Below are 16111 nucleotides of genomic sequence, written 5' to 3'. Positions count from 1 at the left end.
TTGTATTGAAAATGAATTTTTCTGTATGAAACTGTGTATTTTAATAGTGAATGGAGATCTTTATTAAAGTTTAAAACCTCATTTAATTTTATATCTTATAGGGTTTATACTGAGTACAATATTGTATAATGCTATTAATTCAACTGTAAACCTATTACAGCCAACTTTGAAGGAGATGCATCTTAGCTCTGGAAATTGTTATTGAATATGTCAATGCTGTTGTAGTGAAATGCTTCTTCTGACTGTGCGGTTATTAAATAAATAATTTTTTAAAAAACGTGGCCAGGTGCTGTGGCACACGCCTTTAATCCCAGCACTCGGGAGGCAGAGGCAGGTGGATCTCTGAGCTCAAGGCCAGCCTGGTCTACATAGTGAGTTCCAGGACAGCTGGGGCTACAGGGAGACCCTGTCTCAAAAAGACCGAAAAAAAAAAAGTGTACTCATGTGTATCTGTGTGTGGGTTGTGCATATATATGCAAGTGATCACAGAGACCATAGGGGGTGTCTGATCCCCTGGAGCTGGAGTTGCAGGTAAGCTGTCCAATGTGGGTGCTGGGAACCAAACGTGGGTCCTCTGCAAGAGCAGTACACACTCTTAACCACTAAGTCATCTCTCCAGCCTTCAAGGATTTTTCTTGAATCCTCTTTTAATATCTAGAAACTACCATAATTATAAAAAACAGAGAAAGTAAATCAGTTTGCTAAGTTCTCAAGGATAGCTACTTCTGGCTGGAGATGTAACTCAGAGGGTAGAGTGCACACATGAATTCTTGGGTTCCTTCTATTCACAGCACCACATAAACTGGATGTGGTGGTGCACACCTGTAATCTGGAGGCAGAACAATACATTGAAGGTTATCTTTATTTACATACTGAGTGTGAGGCCAACCTGGGCTATGCAAGATGAGAGAGAGAGACAGAGAGAGAGAGAGAGAGAGAGAGAAACACACTGGGGGGGGCACACAGTGAAGCACTAAAGTGCTTACTGCACAAACATGAAGACTTGAGTTCAATTCCCAGAACCCATGTAAAAGGCAGTATAGTACCACACACTTGTAATCCCAGCACTGGGAAGGCAGAGGTAGGTGCATCTCTAGGGCTCTCTGGCCAGCTAGCCTAGCCAAATCAGGAGATTCCCTAGGCCAATGAGAAAGCTTATCTTTTATACATATATATTTTTTATTTATTTTTATTTTATGTGTACGAGTGTATTGCCTGCATGTATGTGAGTGCACCCATGTCGTGCAATGCCACGGAGGTCAGAGGAGGGCTTTGGATTCCCCTGGAACTGGAGTTAAGGACAGTTCGTAGCCGCCATGTGGGTGCTGGGAATCGAACCCAGGTCCTCTGCAAGAGCAGTCAGTGCTCTTAACCGCTGAGTTATCTCGCCCTGATAAAGCTTGTCTTTAAAAACAAGGTGGACAGTGCCTGAGGAGAATTGATATTCAAGTTGTCCTCTGGCCTCCATGTGCACATGTGCATACACACAGTGCACATGCATGTGTTACCCACATAAGAATAGCTACTTGTTGCCAGGTGAGGTAGTACACACCTTTAATCCCAGCACTTGGGAGGCAGAGGCAGGCAGATCTCTGTGAGATTGAGGTGTCCTGAAAGAGAAAGCAACTAAAGCTTGGATACAAAAAAAAAAAAAAAAAAAAAAAAAAAAAAAAAAAAAAAAAAAAAGGAAAATAAAAAAGAAGAGCTATTTGTATAACTTTTCTCTTCTCACTTAACTAATATCCTTCACAGTCTCCATCATCAGCAAATTACTGTCTCAAATGAAAATTATTCCTTGTCTAGGGTGTAGTTCAGTGGTAGAACACTCAACTAGCATAAACAATGCCCTGGGTTTAATCCAAACACTAAAAAAAGATTTTTTTTAGTCCTTTGTCCCCTTGATGTGAAGCCCTCACACACTCCACAGTGGCATTGTGATTGCACTTACTACAGTCTGGAGGGAAGGCCACTGGAGTGTCACCACCAGTGCTTTTATACCCTTGCTATTGACCCTAGTATGATGGAAACTCTTTCTAGCTGGTGTGCTCAGTAACCACACTCAATAAAAGCTCACTTAGAGAGGGTGGGCAAGCAAACAGCATGCAGACATTTCACACTAACTTAGAAACTGTTTACTTATCAATCCAAAGGGATTGGCCAAGCCTGTGATTCAAAACCTATGTTTGTTACCTCATTGATGCCCAGCTCTTTAAGCAACTTGTCAAAGACCTTTGAAAATTCAGTCCCACTGATGAAGACTGCTTCCAAAACATACTTTCTCACAATTGAGTCTCTCACAGTGCTTTCACAAGTGTGAACATGGAGGCTGGGTTGTCACTCAGCACTAGAGTGGATGCTTAACATGTGCAACGACCTGGTTCTATCCCCGCAACAACAAAATCCCAGAAGTATGAATGTATGTGTTGTGAGGGAAGAGTTCTAGGGGCAAACAAATTTGTTGTCCGACAGTTTGATCTGTATGCAACTAGAGTTGGGCAGTGCCTTGGTTGATTTTGTGCTGCTGCAATACAACTGTCAGGGTAATTTATAATCAAAAGACATTCATTGGCTTACAGTTCTGGAGGTTAAGAAGTCCAGGGTCAAAGTGCTGGCATCTGATGAAGGCCTTGTTGCATCATAACATAACAGATGGATTTTCATGGGGGTAAGGAGATAGAGGAGAGCCGGTTGAACTTGCTCCCACAAATGACTCTGACCAATATTTTGGCCCACAAAGCATTCTGAAAGTCAGGAAATCCACATTTCCAGCTTTTGAGAGAAGAGTACCAAGTCCATAATCCTGCTTAATTTGCTGAACCTTACCTAAAATTTCCCTTTGAATAAATCTTGATTCCCTATGCCAGCATGTGACATGTTTAATGTACACTAACGTCAGACCTCTCTAGATACTTGAAAGTGTCCTTTTGTTAAGAAAATTTCTTTCATGGGGCTGGAGAGAAGGCTCCACGGTTAAGAACACTGTTCTTGCAGAAGACCCAGGTTTGAATCCCAGCACCCACATGGTAGCTAATAACTGTCCGTAACTCCAGTTCCAGGGGATCCGACGGTCTCTTCTGACCTCTGTGGGCATTGCACAACATGGATGCACTTACCTACATGCAGGCAATATACAAATACACATAAAAATAAAAATAATAGAATTTTTTTTAAAAAAGAAAATGTCTTTCTTGGGCTGGAGAGATGGCTCTGTGTTTAAGAGCACTGACTGCTCTTTCAGGGAACCCTAAGCTCAGTTCCTAGCACGCACATGGTGGCTAACAAACATCTGTAACTCCAGTTCCAGAGCATCCAACATCTTCTTGTGGCCTCCTCAGGTCTTGTATGCATATGGTCCACTTACATACATGCAGGCAAGACTCACACACATAAATTCAAAAAGATTTTTTAAAAAGAATGTTTCTTTCTTTAGTTTGTTTCAGAAAATTTCTAAACTTTTCTCAGTGAGTAATAAAATGGAAACATTTGATAAATGCTTAACTATAATAATTCAGACAAAAAGCAACTAGGGGCTGGTGAAATGTCTCAGTAGGTAAAGGTGCTTACCTGATGACTTGAGTTCAATCCCTGGAATCTATATAATAAAGGTGGAAGGACAGAACACACTGTCCTCTGACCTCCAGGTACTTGCATGCACACACACTAGCTCTCAGCCAGGGCTACAAAGTGAGTTCCAGGCCAGTTGGAGCTACAAGGAAACCCTGTCTCAAAAAGACCAAAAAAACATAAGGAGGTCTGAGAACTTTAGTTCATTGCGACCCTTCTTATGTAGTATTTGCCTTATAATATTTTTTATTATTTCATTTTATGTGTATAAGTGTATTGCCTGCAAGTATGTAAGTGCACCCTGTCATGCAATGCCTGTGGAGGTCAGAAGAGGGTGTTGAATTCCTCTGGAACTGGAGTTACAGACAGTTTTTAGCCACTAGGTGGGTTCAAGGAGTCAAATACAGGTCCTCTACAAGAGTAGCCAGTGCTCTGCCATTTCTCCAGCCCAACAACTTCTGTGTTCCCACCCCTCTTGGTCTTTTTGAGACAGGGTCTCCTGGTAGCTATTTACCTTTTGATCTCCCATTTCTTCACTAATAAAAACAGAGATAATATCTACTGTATAAAATTACTATGAAGAGTTATGAATATATATTAAGGGGACTGGAGAGATGACTCAGCAGTTAAGAGCACTGGCTGTTCTTCCTGGGGACCTAGGTTTGGTTCCCATCAGTCACATGGTGGGTAATAACTGTAAGTCCAGTTCCGGGCAATCTGACACCCTCTTCTGGCCTCCACAGACACTGCATGCCTGGGTGCTTACATACACATAAAATAAAAATAAATAAATCCCCCCCCAAAGAATATGTATTATAATGGTTATCGTAGTGTCTGGAACCCAGCCAAGCACTTAATGTTTGGTTTTGCCTTTACCTGGGAAGCAAAGAAGCATATTTCATATAAAAATAAAAAGAAATATGGGTTTGGGAAGAAAAATATATGCCATTCATTCTGGCTGTTTCTAGCCCAATACAGAATTTCTATTATAGATATTTTACAATAACTCAGGAGACAATAACATGATAAACTGAACAATGTAGTACTGATCCTGAGAATTTTACCTAGTTATGAGACCTTACTATCCAAAACAATTTTTAGAAAGTAAAGCAGAAGCTGGAGAGATAGCTAAATGGTTAAGACCACTTGAAGCTCTTCTGGGGGACCCAGATTCAGTTCCCAGTACCCACATGGCAACACACAACTGTCAGTAACTCCAGTTCTGGAGGATCCCATGTGCTCTTCTGGACTCTGTAAGCACCAGGCACACAAGTGGTACATTACATACACACAGGCAAGACACTCATATACATAAAATAAAAATAAATAAATATTTTTTAAAAGAACAAAGCAGGGGCTGGAAAAATGGCTCAGTGGTTAAAGGTCCTAACTGCTCTTCCAGAGGACCTGGGTTTGGTTCCCAGTACCCACACAGCAGCTAACAACTGTCCTTTACTCCAGTTCCAGGGGATCTGATGCCCTCTTTTGGCTTCCTCAAGCACTGTACCACATAGGTGCACTTACATGCATGCAGGTAAAATGCTCTTAGACATAAAATAAAAACAAATTAAAAAAAAATTATGCCAGGCATGGTGACATACACCTTTAATCCCAGCGCTCGGGAGGCAGAGGCAGGTGGATTTTTGTGGGTTCAAGGCCAGCCTGGTCTGCATAGTGAGTTCCAGGCCAGGTAGAATTACAGGGAGACCCTGCCTCAAAAAAAAAAAAAACTATAACAAAGAGAAGCAATAGAAATGCACACATACTTCACACACAAGACATGTACAAGAGTGTGCATGGAAACACTTTGTATCAGACCTTCACTGTTTGAAAAAACTTACATGTCCATTTATGATAGCATTGTAGTAAACTTACACAATGGAATAACAATGAGAACAAACAGCTACAACCACACACAATATGGGATCTCACAAAAAGTAGAAAGCACAAGCAGCTAGACACAAAAGAATGAATGCTTTTCACCTTCATAAAATTAAAAATGAGGCAAAAAGACATTCATGGTATGAAAAGTCAGGAGAGTGACTACTTTTGGAAGGACAATAGAGGCCAGAATCTTCCAGGGAGGTTCTATTTCCTCATCTGGGGGATGGCTAGGCATATATGTTCACTTTGTGAAAAATTTCAAAATATGTAACATAATTTTGTAATGTAAGCAAGAGTAAAGTTAATTCACAGTATTGGCATTAAATGTAAAGATTCTAGGTTTGCCTAGTATTGATTCATTCAGCAACTGTTCGTTGAACATTTATTTTGTGCCCAGTACTGTGTTTTATTTTGGTGATATAATGATAAATTTATGATAAATTTAGTGATATAATGATACATTTGGTGACATAAATGATAAATATAATAAATTATGTTCTCAAATTTACATGAAGTCCTAACAGAATGTGACCTTTTTTGGAGACAGAGTCAATTTAAAGTGGGTAGACCCTAATTCAATGCGACTGATATACTATTTTTGTGTTTCTATATTTCTATATTTATTTAATGAGACAGAATCTCACTATGTAGTCCAGACTGGCCTGCAACTCACAGTAGCCCAGGCTGGCTTCAACTGCCTCGGCCTTTGGAGTGCCTGGATTACAAACCTAAGCCATGGTGCCCAGGTGACTGGTGTACTTATGAGGAGGAGAAATTTGGACACAGATACACATAAAAGGAAGATGATGCAGAGACACTGAGAAGATGGTCATTGGTTAAGTCAAGGAGAGAAGTCCAGAACAAAGCCTTCCCTTAGAGTCTTTGGAAGGAACCAACTCTGTAAGACGTGGTTTCACACACTTATAATTCAGGAGGCAGAGGCAAGAGGATTGAAGTTTAAGGCCAACCTTAGATGTACACCAAATTTAAAGCCAGTTTGAGTCTTCATAGTAGGACTCCATCTCAAAAAAAATAAGGGTTGGAGATGTAGTTCAGTGGATGTGGCACAAGGATTGGAAGCTGGTCTGATTAGCAGAATCTCTATTCTGCTAGACTGTTGTCCATGCCATTACTGGTTATTAAATACCTTGAATGTCACATCTATCTATAGTATAGAACTCTGAATTTTTAAATATTTGTTCAGGTGCTTAGAATCATTCAAAATAACTTTTTGTTGTCTTCTTAAATTTTTTAATTTATTTTTATTTTATGTGTATAAGGGGTTGCTTATATGTATGTAAGTGCACCCATGTCACATAATGCCCACAAAGGCCAGAAGAGGGCATCACATCTCTTGGAACTAGAGTTACAGATGGCTGTTAGCCACCATGTGGGTGCTGGGAACAAATCTGGGTCCTCTGCAAGAGCAGCCCTCATGCTTAACTGTTGAAACATCTCTCCAGCAGTCTGGTCTTTTTGGGTGTTGGTTGGTTGGTTGTTTATTTTGAGATAGACTCGCACTATATAGTCCAGGCTGGCCTCAAACTCATGGTCCTCCTGCTTCAGCTTCCTGAGTGCCCAGCACAAAATGACACATTTTCTATGCCTAAAAGTATCCCATGCCTACTTCTATGCGATTTCGTCTGGTCTTCCTTTTAAGTAAGAACATGGTAAGATTCTAAACTTTAGTAGGAGTCTGACCTTTGCCATACATAAATGGCAAAGATGAGAAAATATATACATACATACATTTATATACATATATATATATACACGTAAAGACACAGAGATTGATTGATTGATCAAAACATGGGGTCATCTTTAAATCAACAGAACAAAATTACTCTGCTCTAGATTTTTTCTAGCAAGACAAGCCTGGAAATAATATCTCACTTTTCTTATCAAAGGAAGCTTGCAATATTTGATATTTAGGAAATCAGTCTACAGGCAGACTATTCCCCACACTGTTTTCAGTTCTGCCTATAAAATTAGATGATAACAAAGGAGTCTATCTGGACATTACTTTGTCCTTAGGTAGCAATGCCTATGCCTATGCTGTTTAAAACAAAGTTATATAATTCTTGGATTTTATCAAGGTTTGATATAAATGATCATATGGTAGATGTTTCAAGACCAAACTTGGACATCATCATAATGAAGAAGTACAGTTTATTTCTGAATACTTTATATGTTACAATTATTTATGTTACTCATGCTAAAACCAGGTTACCCAGCCAACATACATAAAATGTTGTACCAGCGCCCTCAGCTGGTTAAAGAATAGAGCTACCAAAAAACATGCTCCATTAAGTTGACTGAATCATCTTCAGAAATTTCTGAAACTCCAGCCTGAGATCGAAGAATGGCTAGGATGTCATTATATAACTTTTCAAACCCATTCTCTAAACAGACATTTGCCATTTCTTGCCACTTTTCTGGAGAGCAAAATAAATCATTTATCACGAGTTGTTCTACTGCATCTGGAAAAAAACCCACAATATTACACTATGGTATTTATTCTTATTTGATATTCTCCAAAAATAAAGTGAAATCATTTCAACTCAGTTATTCTTGAACTTTACCTTTGTCCAATAAGTTTAACACTATAACATGTAGACTGCATAGTCAGCTCTTTAATTCTTAAGTGTTAATTCCTTCTCTTCTTCCTTCATTACCCTTTAAATGTCTCAACTCAACCCTCTACCATTTTCACCTTCCACATTCCTCCACTCAGCTCCTTTATGCATAGTAGCAGGTATTGAGCCAAGGAGCTCAGAAAGTGCACCCCCCCCTTATTCACAGAGTCTGTTAGGCACTACTAGAAACTGTTGAGAAACTGAGGACCTATTGCTGGAGTTTTCATGAGCCTTTAAGTATTTCTATAAACGCTTTAGTAGTGTTGTTTCAGGGGCTTAAGAAACTCCTTGGCAAACCCTACATGCTTTCTCTAAATGGAAACTTCTTTTTTAAGAAATTTATGTGTATGAGTGTATTGCCTGCATGCATGTAAGCACACCTGTGTGGTGCAATGCCCTGGAGGTCAGAAGATGGGGTCAGATCCCCTGGAACTGGAGTTACAGACAGTTGTTAGCCTCCATGTGAGTGCTTGGAATTGAACTCAAATCCTCTGCAAGAGCAGCTAGTGCTCTGGGCCATCTCCCCAGCCCCTAAATAGGGAGACTTCTTAATGATGTGGTGTCTATTACCAATATTTTCTTAAAGGAAATCAAATAATTTTGCTTTTTAAAGAAATCGGGTGATATCATTTACTTTAAAACTTCCTGAGCATGGTGGCACATCCAGCACTTGGGAGGCAGAGGCAGGTGGATCTCTGTGAGTTGGAGTACAGGTAGACCCTGTCTCAAAAAGACCAAAAAAGAAAGAAGGAAGGAAGGAAGGAAGGAAGGAAGAGAGGGAGGGAGGGAGGGAAGAAGGAAGAAAGGAAGGAAAAGGAAAAGGAGAGAAAGAGAGAAAGAAAATTTATAGTGACTATCTTTGGTATTACCAATTTTTAATTAATTATTTTGTGTGTGCACATGTGTGTGCATGTGTGTGGAAGCCACAGGTCACTCTCAGATGTCCTTCCTCAAGAACCATCCACCTTGTATTTTTTTTAAATAAATGAGAATTTCATGCATGCATATGAGGTGTTTTGATCAAATCCATGCCCACTCCCTCCCCTCCAACACCTCCCATATCTCCCCATCACTTTTTTCTGATGACCTCATGTACTCCTCCTCCTCCTCCTCCTCCACCTTCTTCTTCTTCTTCCTTTAAGGGGCTTTTTGCTCCTCTAACATTCCCCCCTCTGAAGAGGTGACCCTAAAATCTTTTAAGGATTAGATAAAAGCTCCCAAATAATTTTGACATTTTGGCCTTTGGAGTATATTGCTGCACCTTGTATTTTTGAAACAATATCTCTCATTGGCCTGGAGTTTGCCAAGTAGGCTAGGCTTAGAGACTAGCAAACCCCAGGGATCTATCTGCCTGTCTGATTCCCCAGTGGTGAGATCACAAGTTGTGCCACCACACCTGATTCTTTTACTTGGGTTCTGGGAATTGAACTCAGGTCTTTATGCTTCCAAGGCAAGCACTTTACTGACTGAGTTATCTCCCCAACCCCAGTAGTTATCAAGTTATGGAACTAATTCCTCACTTATAACCTCCATATAAAATTTCATTATACCCTGGTGTGGTAATGCACGCCTTTAGTTCCAACACCTGAAAGGCAGAGGCAGGTGGATCTTTGTGATCTCGAGGTCCCAGGGGCTATGGCAGCTAACTGTCCGTGACTCCAGTTCCAGGGGATCCAACTGCCTCTTCTGTCCTCAAGGGCATTGTACAACACAGGTGCATTTACATACATGCAGGCAATATACTCATACACATAAAAATAAGTAAAAACAAACTAATTTAAAAAACCCTTCATTATAGCTATTTCTCTTATGATTACTAACATAACTACTATTTTATTTTGAACACAATTTTATTTTCCTATCAAATATTTTAATTAATATCTGTAATGATAATTTTTTTAAATATGAAATTATCTTCTTCAATAAGTTTTCAGGTAACATTCTTTCTTTGACCCCAGACAATAATTTTTTAAATTTTCTGCTTAAGCTTCTATATTAAATTAATGAAAAGGGAGAAAAATGTGAAATTTAATTAGCTCCCTGACCTCCCTGTAGAGATATATTCAGAGTACATATCACATATAAATATACATGCAATGGGTCTGGAAATTAAACTTTAAATTTTATAGCTAATTAACATTTAAAGTACATATAAAATGATTGCTAAACATGTATACATTAATATATGTAAAGCTTTTAGAACAGTGTTGCCTCTTTAAATTATTATGACATTCCCTTTGGGCTTAATAAAGATTCACTATTCTAATTCTTTCAAGAAATATATCCCATTGCCAGCAGATTTATTAACATGGTAATCTTTACATTTATAAATTCCTAAAGTTAACTCTGTAGACTCTGGGTTCACTCATACATAATTATCTTGAATTGCTCCTGAAATAACCCACCACTATTTCTTTCACAGCAACACCTGATTCTACTTACCTTTTCCACCTTTACTTATTTCCTGAAGCAGCTTAATGCCAACTTTTTTCAAATCCGCAGAAAAAAGATGAAGTATAGCAAGGCCAAAAGATAAAATTGGTGGTTTTCCATCCCTTTCTTGAGTAAGACTTTTAATTAACTCAGCTTGGGGGCACGCTGTTATTATCTGTATCAGGTCATCTGAGAGTAAAAATAAAAAACCAAATCTCAATATCCTGACATGACAAATCAACTAGAAATGAACAGCTAACATCTGCCAATCAATATTCTTTTCCAGTCCTAAATCCCCCAGAGGCTCCAATCCAAACGCTACAGTACTACCTTCAATTTTAAATAGAGAAGAAAAAAGAAAGGACAACTCATAACAAGGAGTATCATAAAAAATACATTAAACCATAGTCAGCCAAAGAGATTGGCACCCAGGAAACTTGAAATCTAAGCACTGCCCCATCAGTCATTTGCCCTTAGAACTCTGCTTTCACATCTGAAAAGTACTACAACTGGAGTAAATGTCTAAGTTTCCATCTAACACTAGGCTGGGTTTTCTACATCTTGCTGCTCACATGTAGACCAACTTCTAGTGAGTATAGTAATGTCTTTCTTTCTATGTATTGCACAGAAACTAGAGCTCTGTCATTTTTTCCCTAAAAATATGATTTAGAAATTCAAAACAAGATTTTTTTTCTTTGTAGACAGCTCGTCATTTTTTATTCATCAAAATGCATATTGAAAGCTGCTGCCCTGTAATTATTCATAAGGCTGAAGTTTGGTTAAATCTTTGCAGAAATGTTGAAATAGTCTTTTTTTTTTCGTTTTCAGTATTGATTTTGTTTTCACTACAGTTTCATTCAGAAAACCCAACTCTAGGAAAACATGCCATGGTTAGATGCTTTATGAAAGTAATATTGGCTTTGCAGCAACACTGTTGTAATTATTTCTAATACATAGTCCTGAGTGAAATGTGTAGTGCTGTACCAAACTGCTCCCTCCTGCCAAACCATCCTGGAATATTAAGATGTTATTAAAAATTTATCACTCGGGCTGGGCGTGGTGCACGCCTTTAATCCCAGCACTTGGGAGGCAGAGGCAGGCAGATCTCTGTGAGTTCAAGGCCAGCCTGGTCTACATAGTGAGTTCCAGGACAGCTGGGGCTACAGGGAGACCCTGTCTCAAAAAGACCAAGAAAAAAAAAGAACTTATCACTCGGATCATTCAGAAATTGAGGATTTTATATTATGTATATATAGAATGACAGATTTTCTTTTTCTAGAAATAATGCCCCTTATTTAATATATTTGCTACTTCCATCTTACCAAGGAATTGGTAAGTAAATGCTTTTTGAATTAGATTTTTCAGTTTATGATACTGATAGAACTTTAGATGAGCCAGAATTTGGGGGACTCTCATAGCAATTTTATGAACTAAGATTAGGTCTTTTATTGGGAGGTTTCTTGTCCTCATCTTCATCTTTGTCATTATGATCACCACCTCCATCATCATCAATATCATCATCATCATCTGGATAGTCCACTAATGCAACTTTACTGCTACAGTGTGGCCTATTCATTATGTTAACCTTACCAAACTGGACTCATCCTCCTCCTCCTCATCATCATCATCTGGATAATCCACTAAAGCAACCTTACTGCTACACTGTGGCCTACTCATTCTGATAGTGGCATCACTGGTATGACATGAATGCAGATTTTTTTTAATATTTTATTTTTTATTTTATCTGTATGAGTGTATTTCCTGCATATGTGTAAGTGCACCCGTGTTGTGCAATGCCCGTAGAGTCAGAAGTGACCACTGAATTCCTTGGAACTGGAGTTACAGACGGTTGTTGACATTTGGTGCTGGGAACTGAACCTGGGTCCTCTACAAGAGAAGCCAGTGCTCTTAACTGTTGAGTCATCTCTCCAGCCCCAAAACTGAGTATTTTAAGAAGCAATAAGCAGAGCTAGGCAGCACATACCTGTAATCCTCACACCAGGGAGGCTGAGGCAGGAGGATTATAAACTTGTGACCAGTCTAAGGCTACATAGTAAGAGTCTGTTTAAAACAAAACAATGGCCAGGCGTGGTGGCACACACCTTTAATCCCAGCACTTGGAAGGCAGAGGCAGGTGGATCTTTGTGAGTTCAAGGCCAGCCTGGTCTACACAGTGAGTTCCAGGACAGCTGGGACTACAAGGAGACCCTGTCTCAAAAAGACAAAAAAAAAAGTAGCTATTTTTCACATTTATTTGTCTGTGAGTGTGCCATGGTGCACATGTGGAGGTCAGGTTGTGAGTTGGTTCTCTCCTACCATGTTGTCAGTGTTAGCAACATGCACCACTACCTGCTGAGCCATCTTCCTGGCCCAATGTAGCTTTCAACTCACTCTCTCTCTCTCTCTCTCTCTCTCTCTCTCTCTCTGTCTCTCTCTCCAAGGTCTCACTTTATAGCCCTGGCTGACCTGGAACTCACCATGTACACCAGACTGGCTTTGAACTTACAGAGATCCTCCTGCCTCTGCCTCCCATGTGCCTGGCCTGCAATGCAGCTATTTTAAGTATTTAGAAGTTAACAACATTTGACTACTTTTCATTACATGTATTTATTTATTTTGTGTGTGTGATGGGAGGGGGGGATGCCTGACAGCAGTGCATGCATGTGAAGGTCAGAAGACACCTTCTACCATGTGAGTTAACCAGGGATCAAATTCAGGCCATCAGGCTTGTTGACCAGCTCTAAGCTATCTTGTCATCCCAACATCTGACCCTTTTAAAATTCCATATGAACAAGTGTATATGGTTTAATATATTAGCTAACTACTGAAACTACCTAAAACTTTCTATTTTTATATTTAATTAAAAAATTTTTTTTGTCTTTTTGAGACAGGGTCTCTCTGCAACCCCAGCTGACCTGGAACTCACTATGTAGACAAGGCTGGCCTGGATCTCATAGAGATTCACCTGCCTCTGCCTCCTGAATTCTGGGATTAAAGGTATGCACCACCAAACCTGCCTAGAATCCATTTTCTTTTTTAAAAAATTTTTATTATTTTTATTTTATGAGTGTATTGCCTGTATGTGTGTAAATGTATGCAGGTTGTGCAATGCCCAAGGAGGTCAGAAGAGGGCATTGGATCCCCTGGAACTGGAGTTATGGATAGTTGTTAGCTATCATGTGTGTGCTGGGATTTGAACCCAAGTCTTCTGCAAGAGTAGCCAGTGCTCTTAACCACTGAGCAATCTCTCCAGCCCCCTAGAATCCATTTTCTTATTCTTTGTTTGGACATGTTATTATTTTATCTCCTGTGTTCTGTTTGAATAAACTTACAAGCTTGTTACTTAATTCACAAATACCCAGAACAGTGGTTCTCAAAAGATGTTCTATTTTCTATAAAGTCAAAGCTATTTTCATGAAGATACTAAGGTGTTTTTGTCTTTTTACCATTTTCACTCACTTACAAGTATGTAGAGGCATTTTCCAGAGATTACATGATGTGTGATATTATAGTATTTTGAATATAAAAGCAGATATGAGAGGCCATCTATTTTCAACTAATCCAGACACCACAGAGATTTGTAAAAATGTGAAATAATGCCACTCTTGACTAAGTTGTTTGACTTTGGAAAATACAGTTGTTTTATGAAATATTTTATTTTTTATAACATATCAAAAATTTATGATTACAATTTTAAATTAGTTGATATTTTTAAAATTTTTGAAAATCAAATTCAATATAGAATTATTCAACAGAATATATCATATATAGCTTTGCAATAGTTCAAGGAAGATTTGAGAATAGAAAGTTTGAGAGATTGTGATCTAGAACAATCCAGTTTCCAGAGAGCAGCTCAGTAAATTCATTTTAATTAATCAATTTTATTTTATGCTTATAATGTGTTGCCTGCATGTATGTAAGTGCACCCATGTATGCAATGCCTATGAAGCCAGAAGAAGACATTAGATCCCCTAGAACTGGAGTTATAGACAGTTGTTAGCAGCCATGTGGGTGCTGGGAACCGAACCCCAGTCCTCTGTTAGAGCAGCCAGTGCTCTTAACCACTGAATCATCTCTTTGGCACCAGCAAGTTCAGTTAAATGATGGAAAGGTGAGCAAGCAAATCATTTTGGGCATTTTCATTTTTATTTCTGTGCTTTTGGGGTTTTTTTGAGATCATGTCCTGCTGTGTATCCCAAGCTGGCCTGAATTTATACGCACTAGACTGGCCTCAAACTTGTGACCCTCCTGCCTCAGCCTCTGAAGTGCTAGGACTACAGATATGTATGACCACCCTCAGTTCTCATTTCAGGCTTTACACTAGAAATAGTTAAAGGGGGAAAATGAAGGCAATCTTTACTTCTAAAACAAATTCATACTTTTGAACTAAAATGTTTTTTACAATTTTCTTGTGTTTTGTTTGTTTGGGGTTCCATTTTTTTCAAAAATATTTTATTATTATTTTTAAGTATTTTATTTATTATTTTTATTTTATGTGTATGAGTGTATTGCCTGCATGTATGTGAGTGCACCTGTGTCGTGCAATGCCGTGGAGGACAGAAGAGGGCATGGAATTCCCCTGGAACTGGAGTTAAGGACAGCTTGTAGCTGCCATGTGGGTGCTGGGAATCGAACCTGGGTCCTCTGCACAGTCAGTGCTCCTAACTGCTGAGCCATCTCTCCAGCCCCTATTATTTTTTATTTTATTTGTATGAGTGTATTGCCTGCATGTATGTGAGTGCACCCATGTTGTACAATGCCATGGAGGTCAGAAGAGGGCATCGGATTTCCCTGGAACTGGAGTTAAGGATGGTTAGTAGCCACCATGTGGGTGCTGGGAATCAAATCTGGGTCCTCTGCAAGAGCAGTCAGTGCTCTTAACTGCTGAGCCATCTCTCCAGCCCAGGGTTCCATTTTTAAAATATATATATTTTATTATTTTTATTTTATGTGTATGCCTGTTTTGCTGCATGTATGTAAGTGGGCCCATATGATTTAATACACACAGGAGGTCAGAAGAGGGTATCAAATCCCTTGGAACTGGAGTTAGGATGGTGGTTAGCTACCATATGAGTGCTGGGATTCAAACCCGGGTCTTCTGCAAGAGCAGCCAGTGCTCTTAACCATTGAGCCATCTCTCCGCTTCCAGTATTCCATTTTTTAAATTTGCAAATGTTAAAATAAAAAAATTTAAAATTGTTTTATTTCTATTTTATGTGTATGAATGTTTTGCCTGCATGTATGTAAGTGCACAACATGTGTGTAATACCTATGGAAGTCAGAAGAGGGTTTTGGATCCCTGAAACTGGAGTTACAGATGGTTGCTGGCCACCATGTGGGTGCTGGGAATCGAACCTCAGTCCTTTCCAAGAGCAGCCAGTGCCTTAATCGCTGAGTCATCTCTCCAGGCCCCAAAGTACATTCTTTTTAAAAATATTTTATTTGCCGGGCATGGTGGCACATACCTTTAATCCCAGCACTTGGGAGGCAGTGGCAGGAGGATCTCTGTGAGTTTGAGGCCAGCCTAGTCTCCATAGCAAATCCAGGCCAGCTGGGGCTACAGGGAGACCCTGTCTCAAAAAGACACCCACCCC

At 39.3% G+C, this 16111-nt stretch overlaps 1 protein-coding gene across 4 annotated transcripts in view; it reads right to left on the bottom strand.

Moving 5' to 3' along the window:
* Window positions 1-7622: 7622 nt before the first annotated feature.
* The window catches only part of Clhc1 (clathrin heavy chain linker domain containing 1), a 52503-nt gene continuing 44014 nt past the window's right edge, over window positions 7623-16111 (bottom strand). For all 4 annotated transcript variants that reach the window (XM_029558657.1, XM_029558656.1, XM_029558658.1 and 1 more), the window contains 2 exons: window positions 10527-10706; window positions 7623-7928 (listed from right to left, as the gene is read on the bottom strand). In XM_029558657.1, the coding sequence (XP_029414517.1) occupies window positions 7735-7928; window positions 10527-10706 (374 nt within the window). In that variant the 3' untranslated portion in view covers window positions 7623-7734. The remainder of the gene's footprint in view (window positions 7929-10526; window positions 10707-16111) is intronic.

Source organism: Nannospalax galili, unplaced genomic scaffold (assembly GCF_000622305.1).
Source record: "Nannospalax galili isolate Female #2095 unplaced genomic scaffold, S.galili_v1.0 scaffold286, whole genome shotgun sequence".
Lineage (NCBI taxonomy): Eukaryota > Metazoa > Chordata > Mammalia > Rodentia > Spalacidae > Nannospalax > Nannospalax galili.
This window is presented reverse-complemented; position numbering and strand designations above follow the sequence as displayed.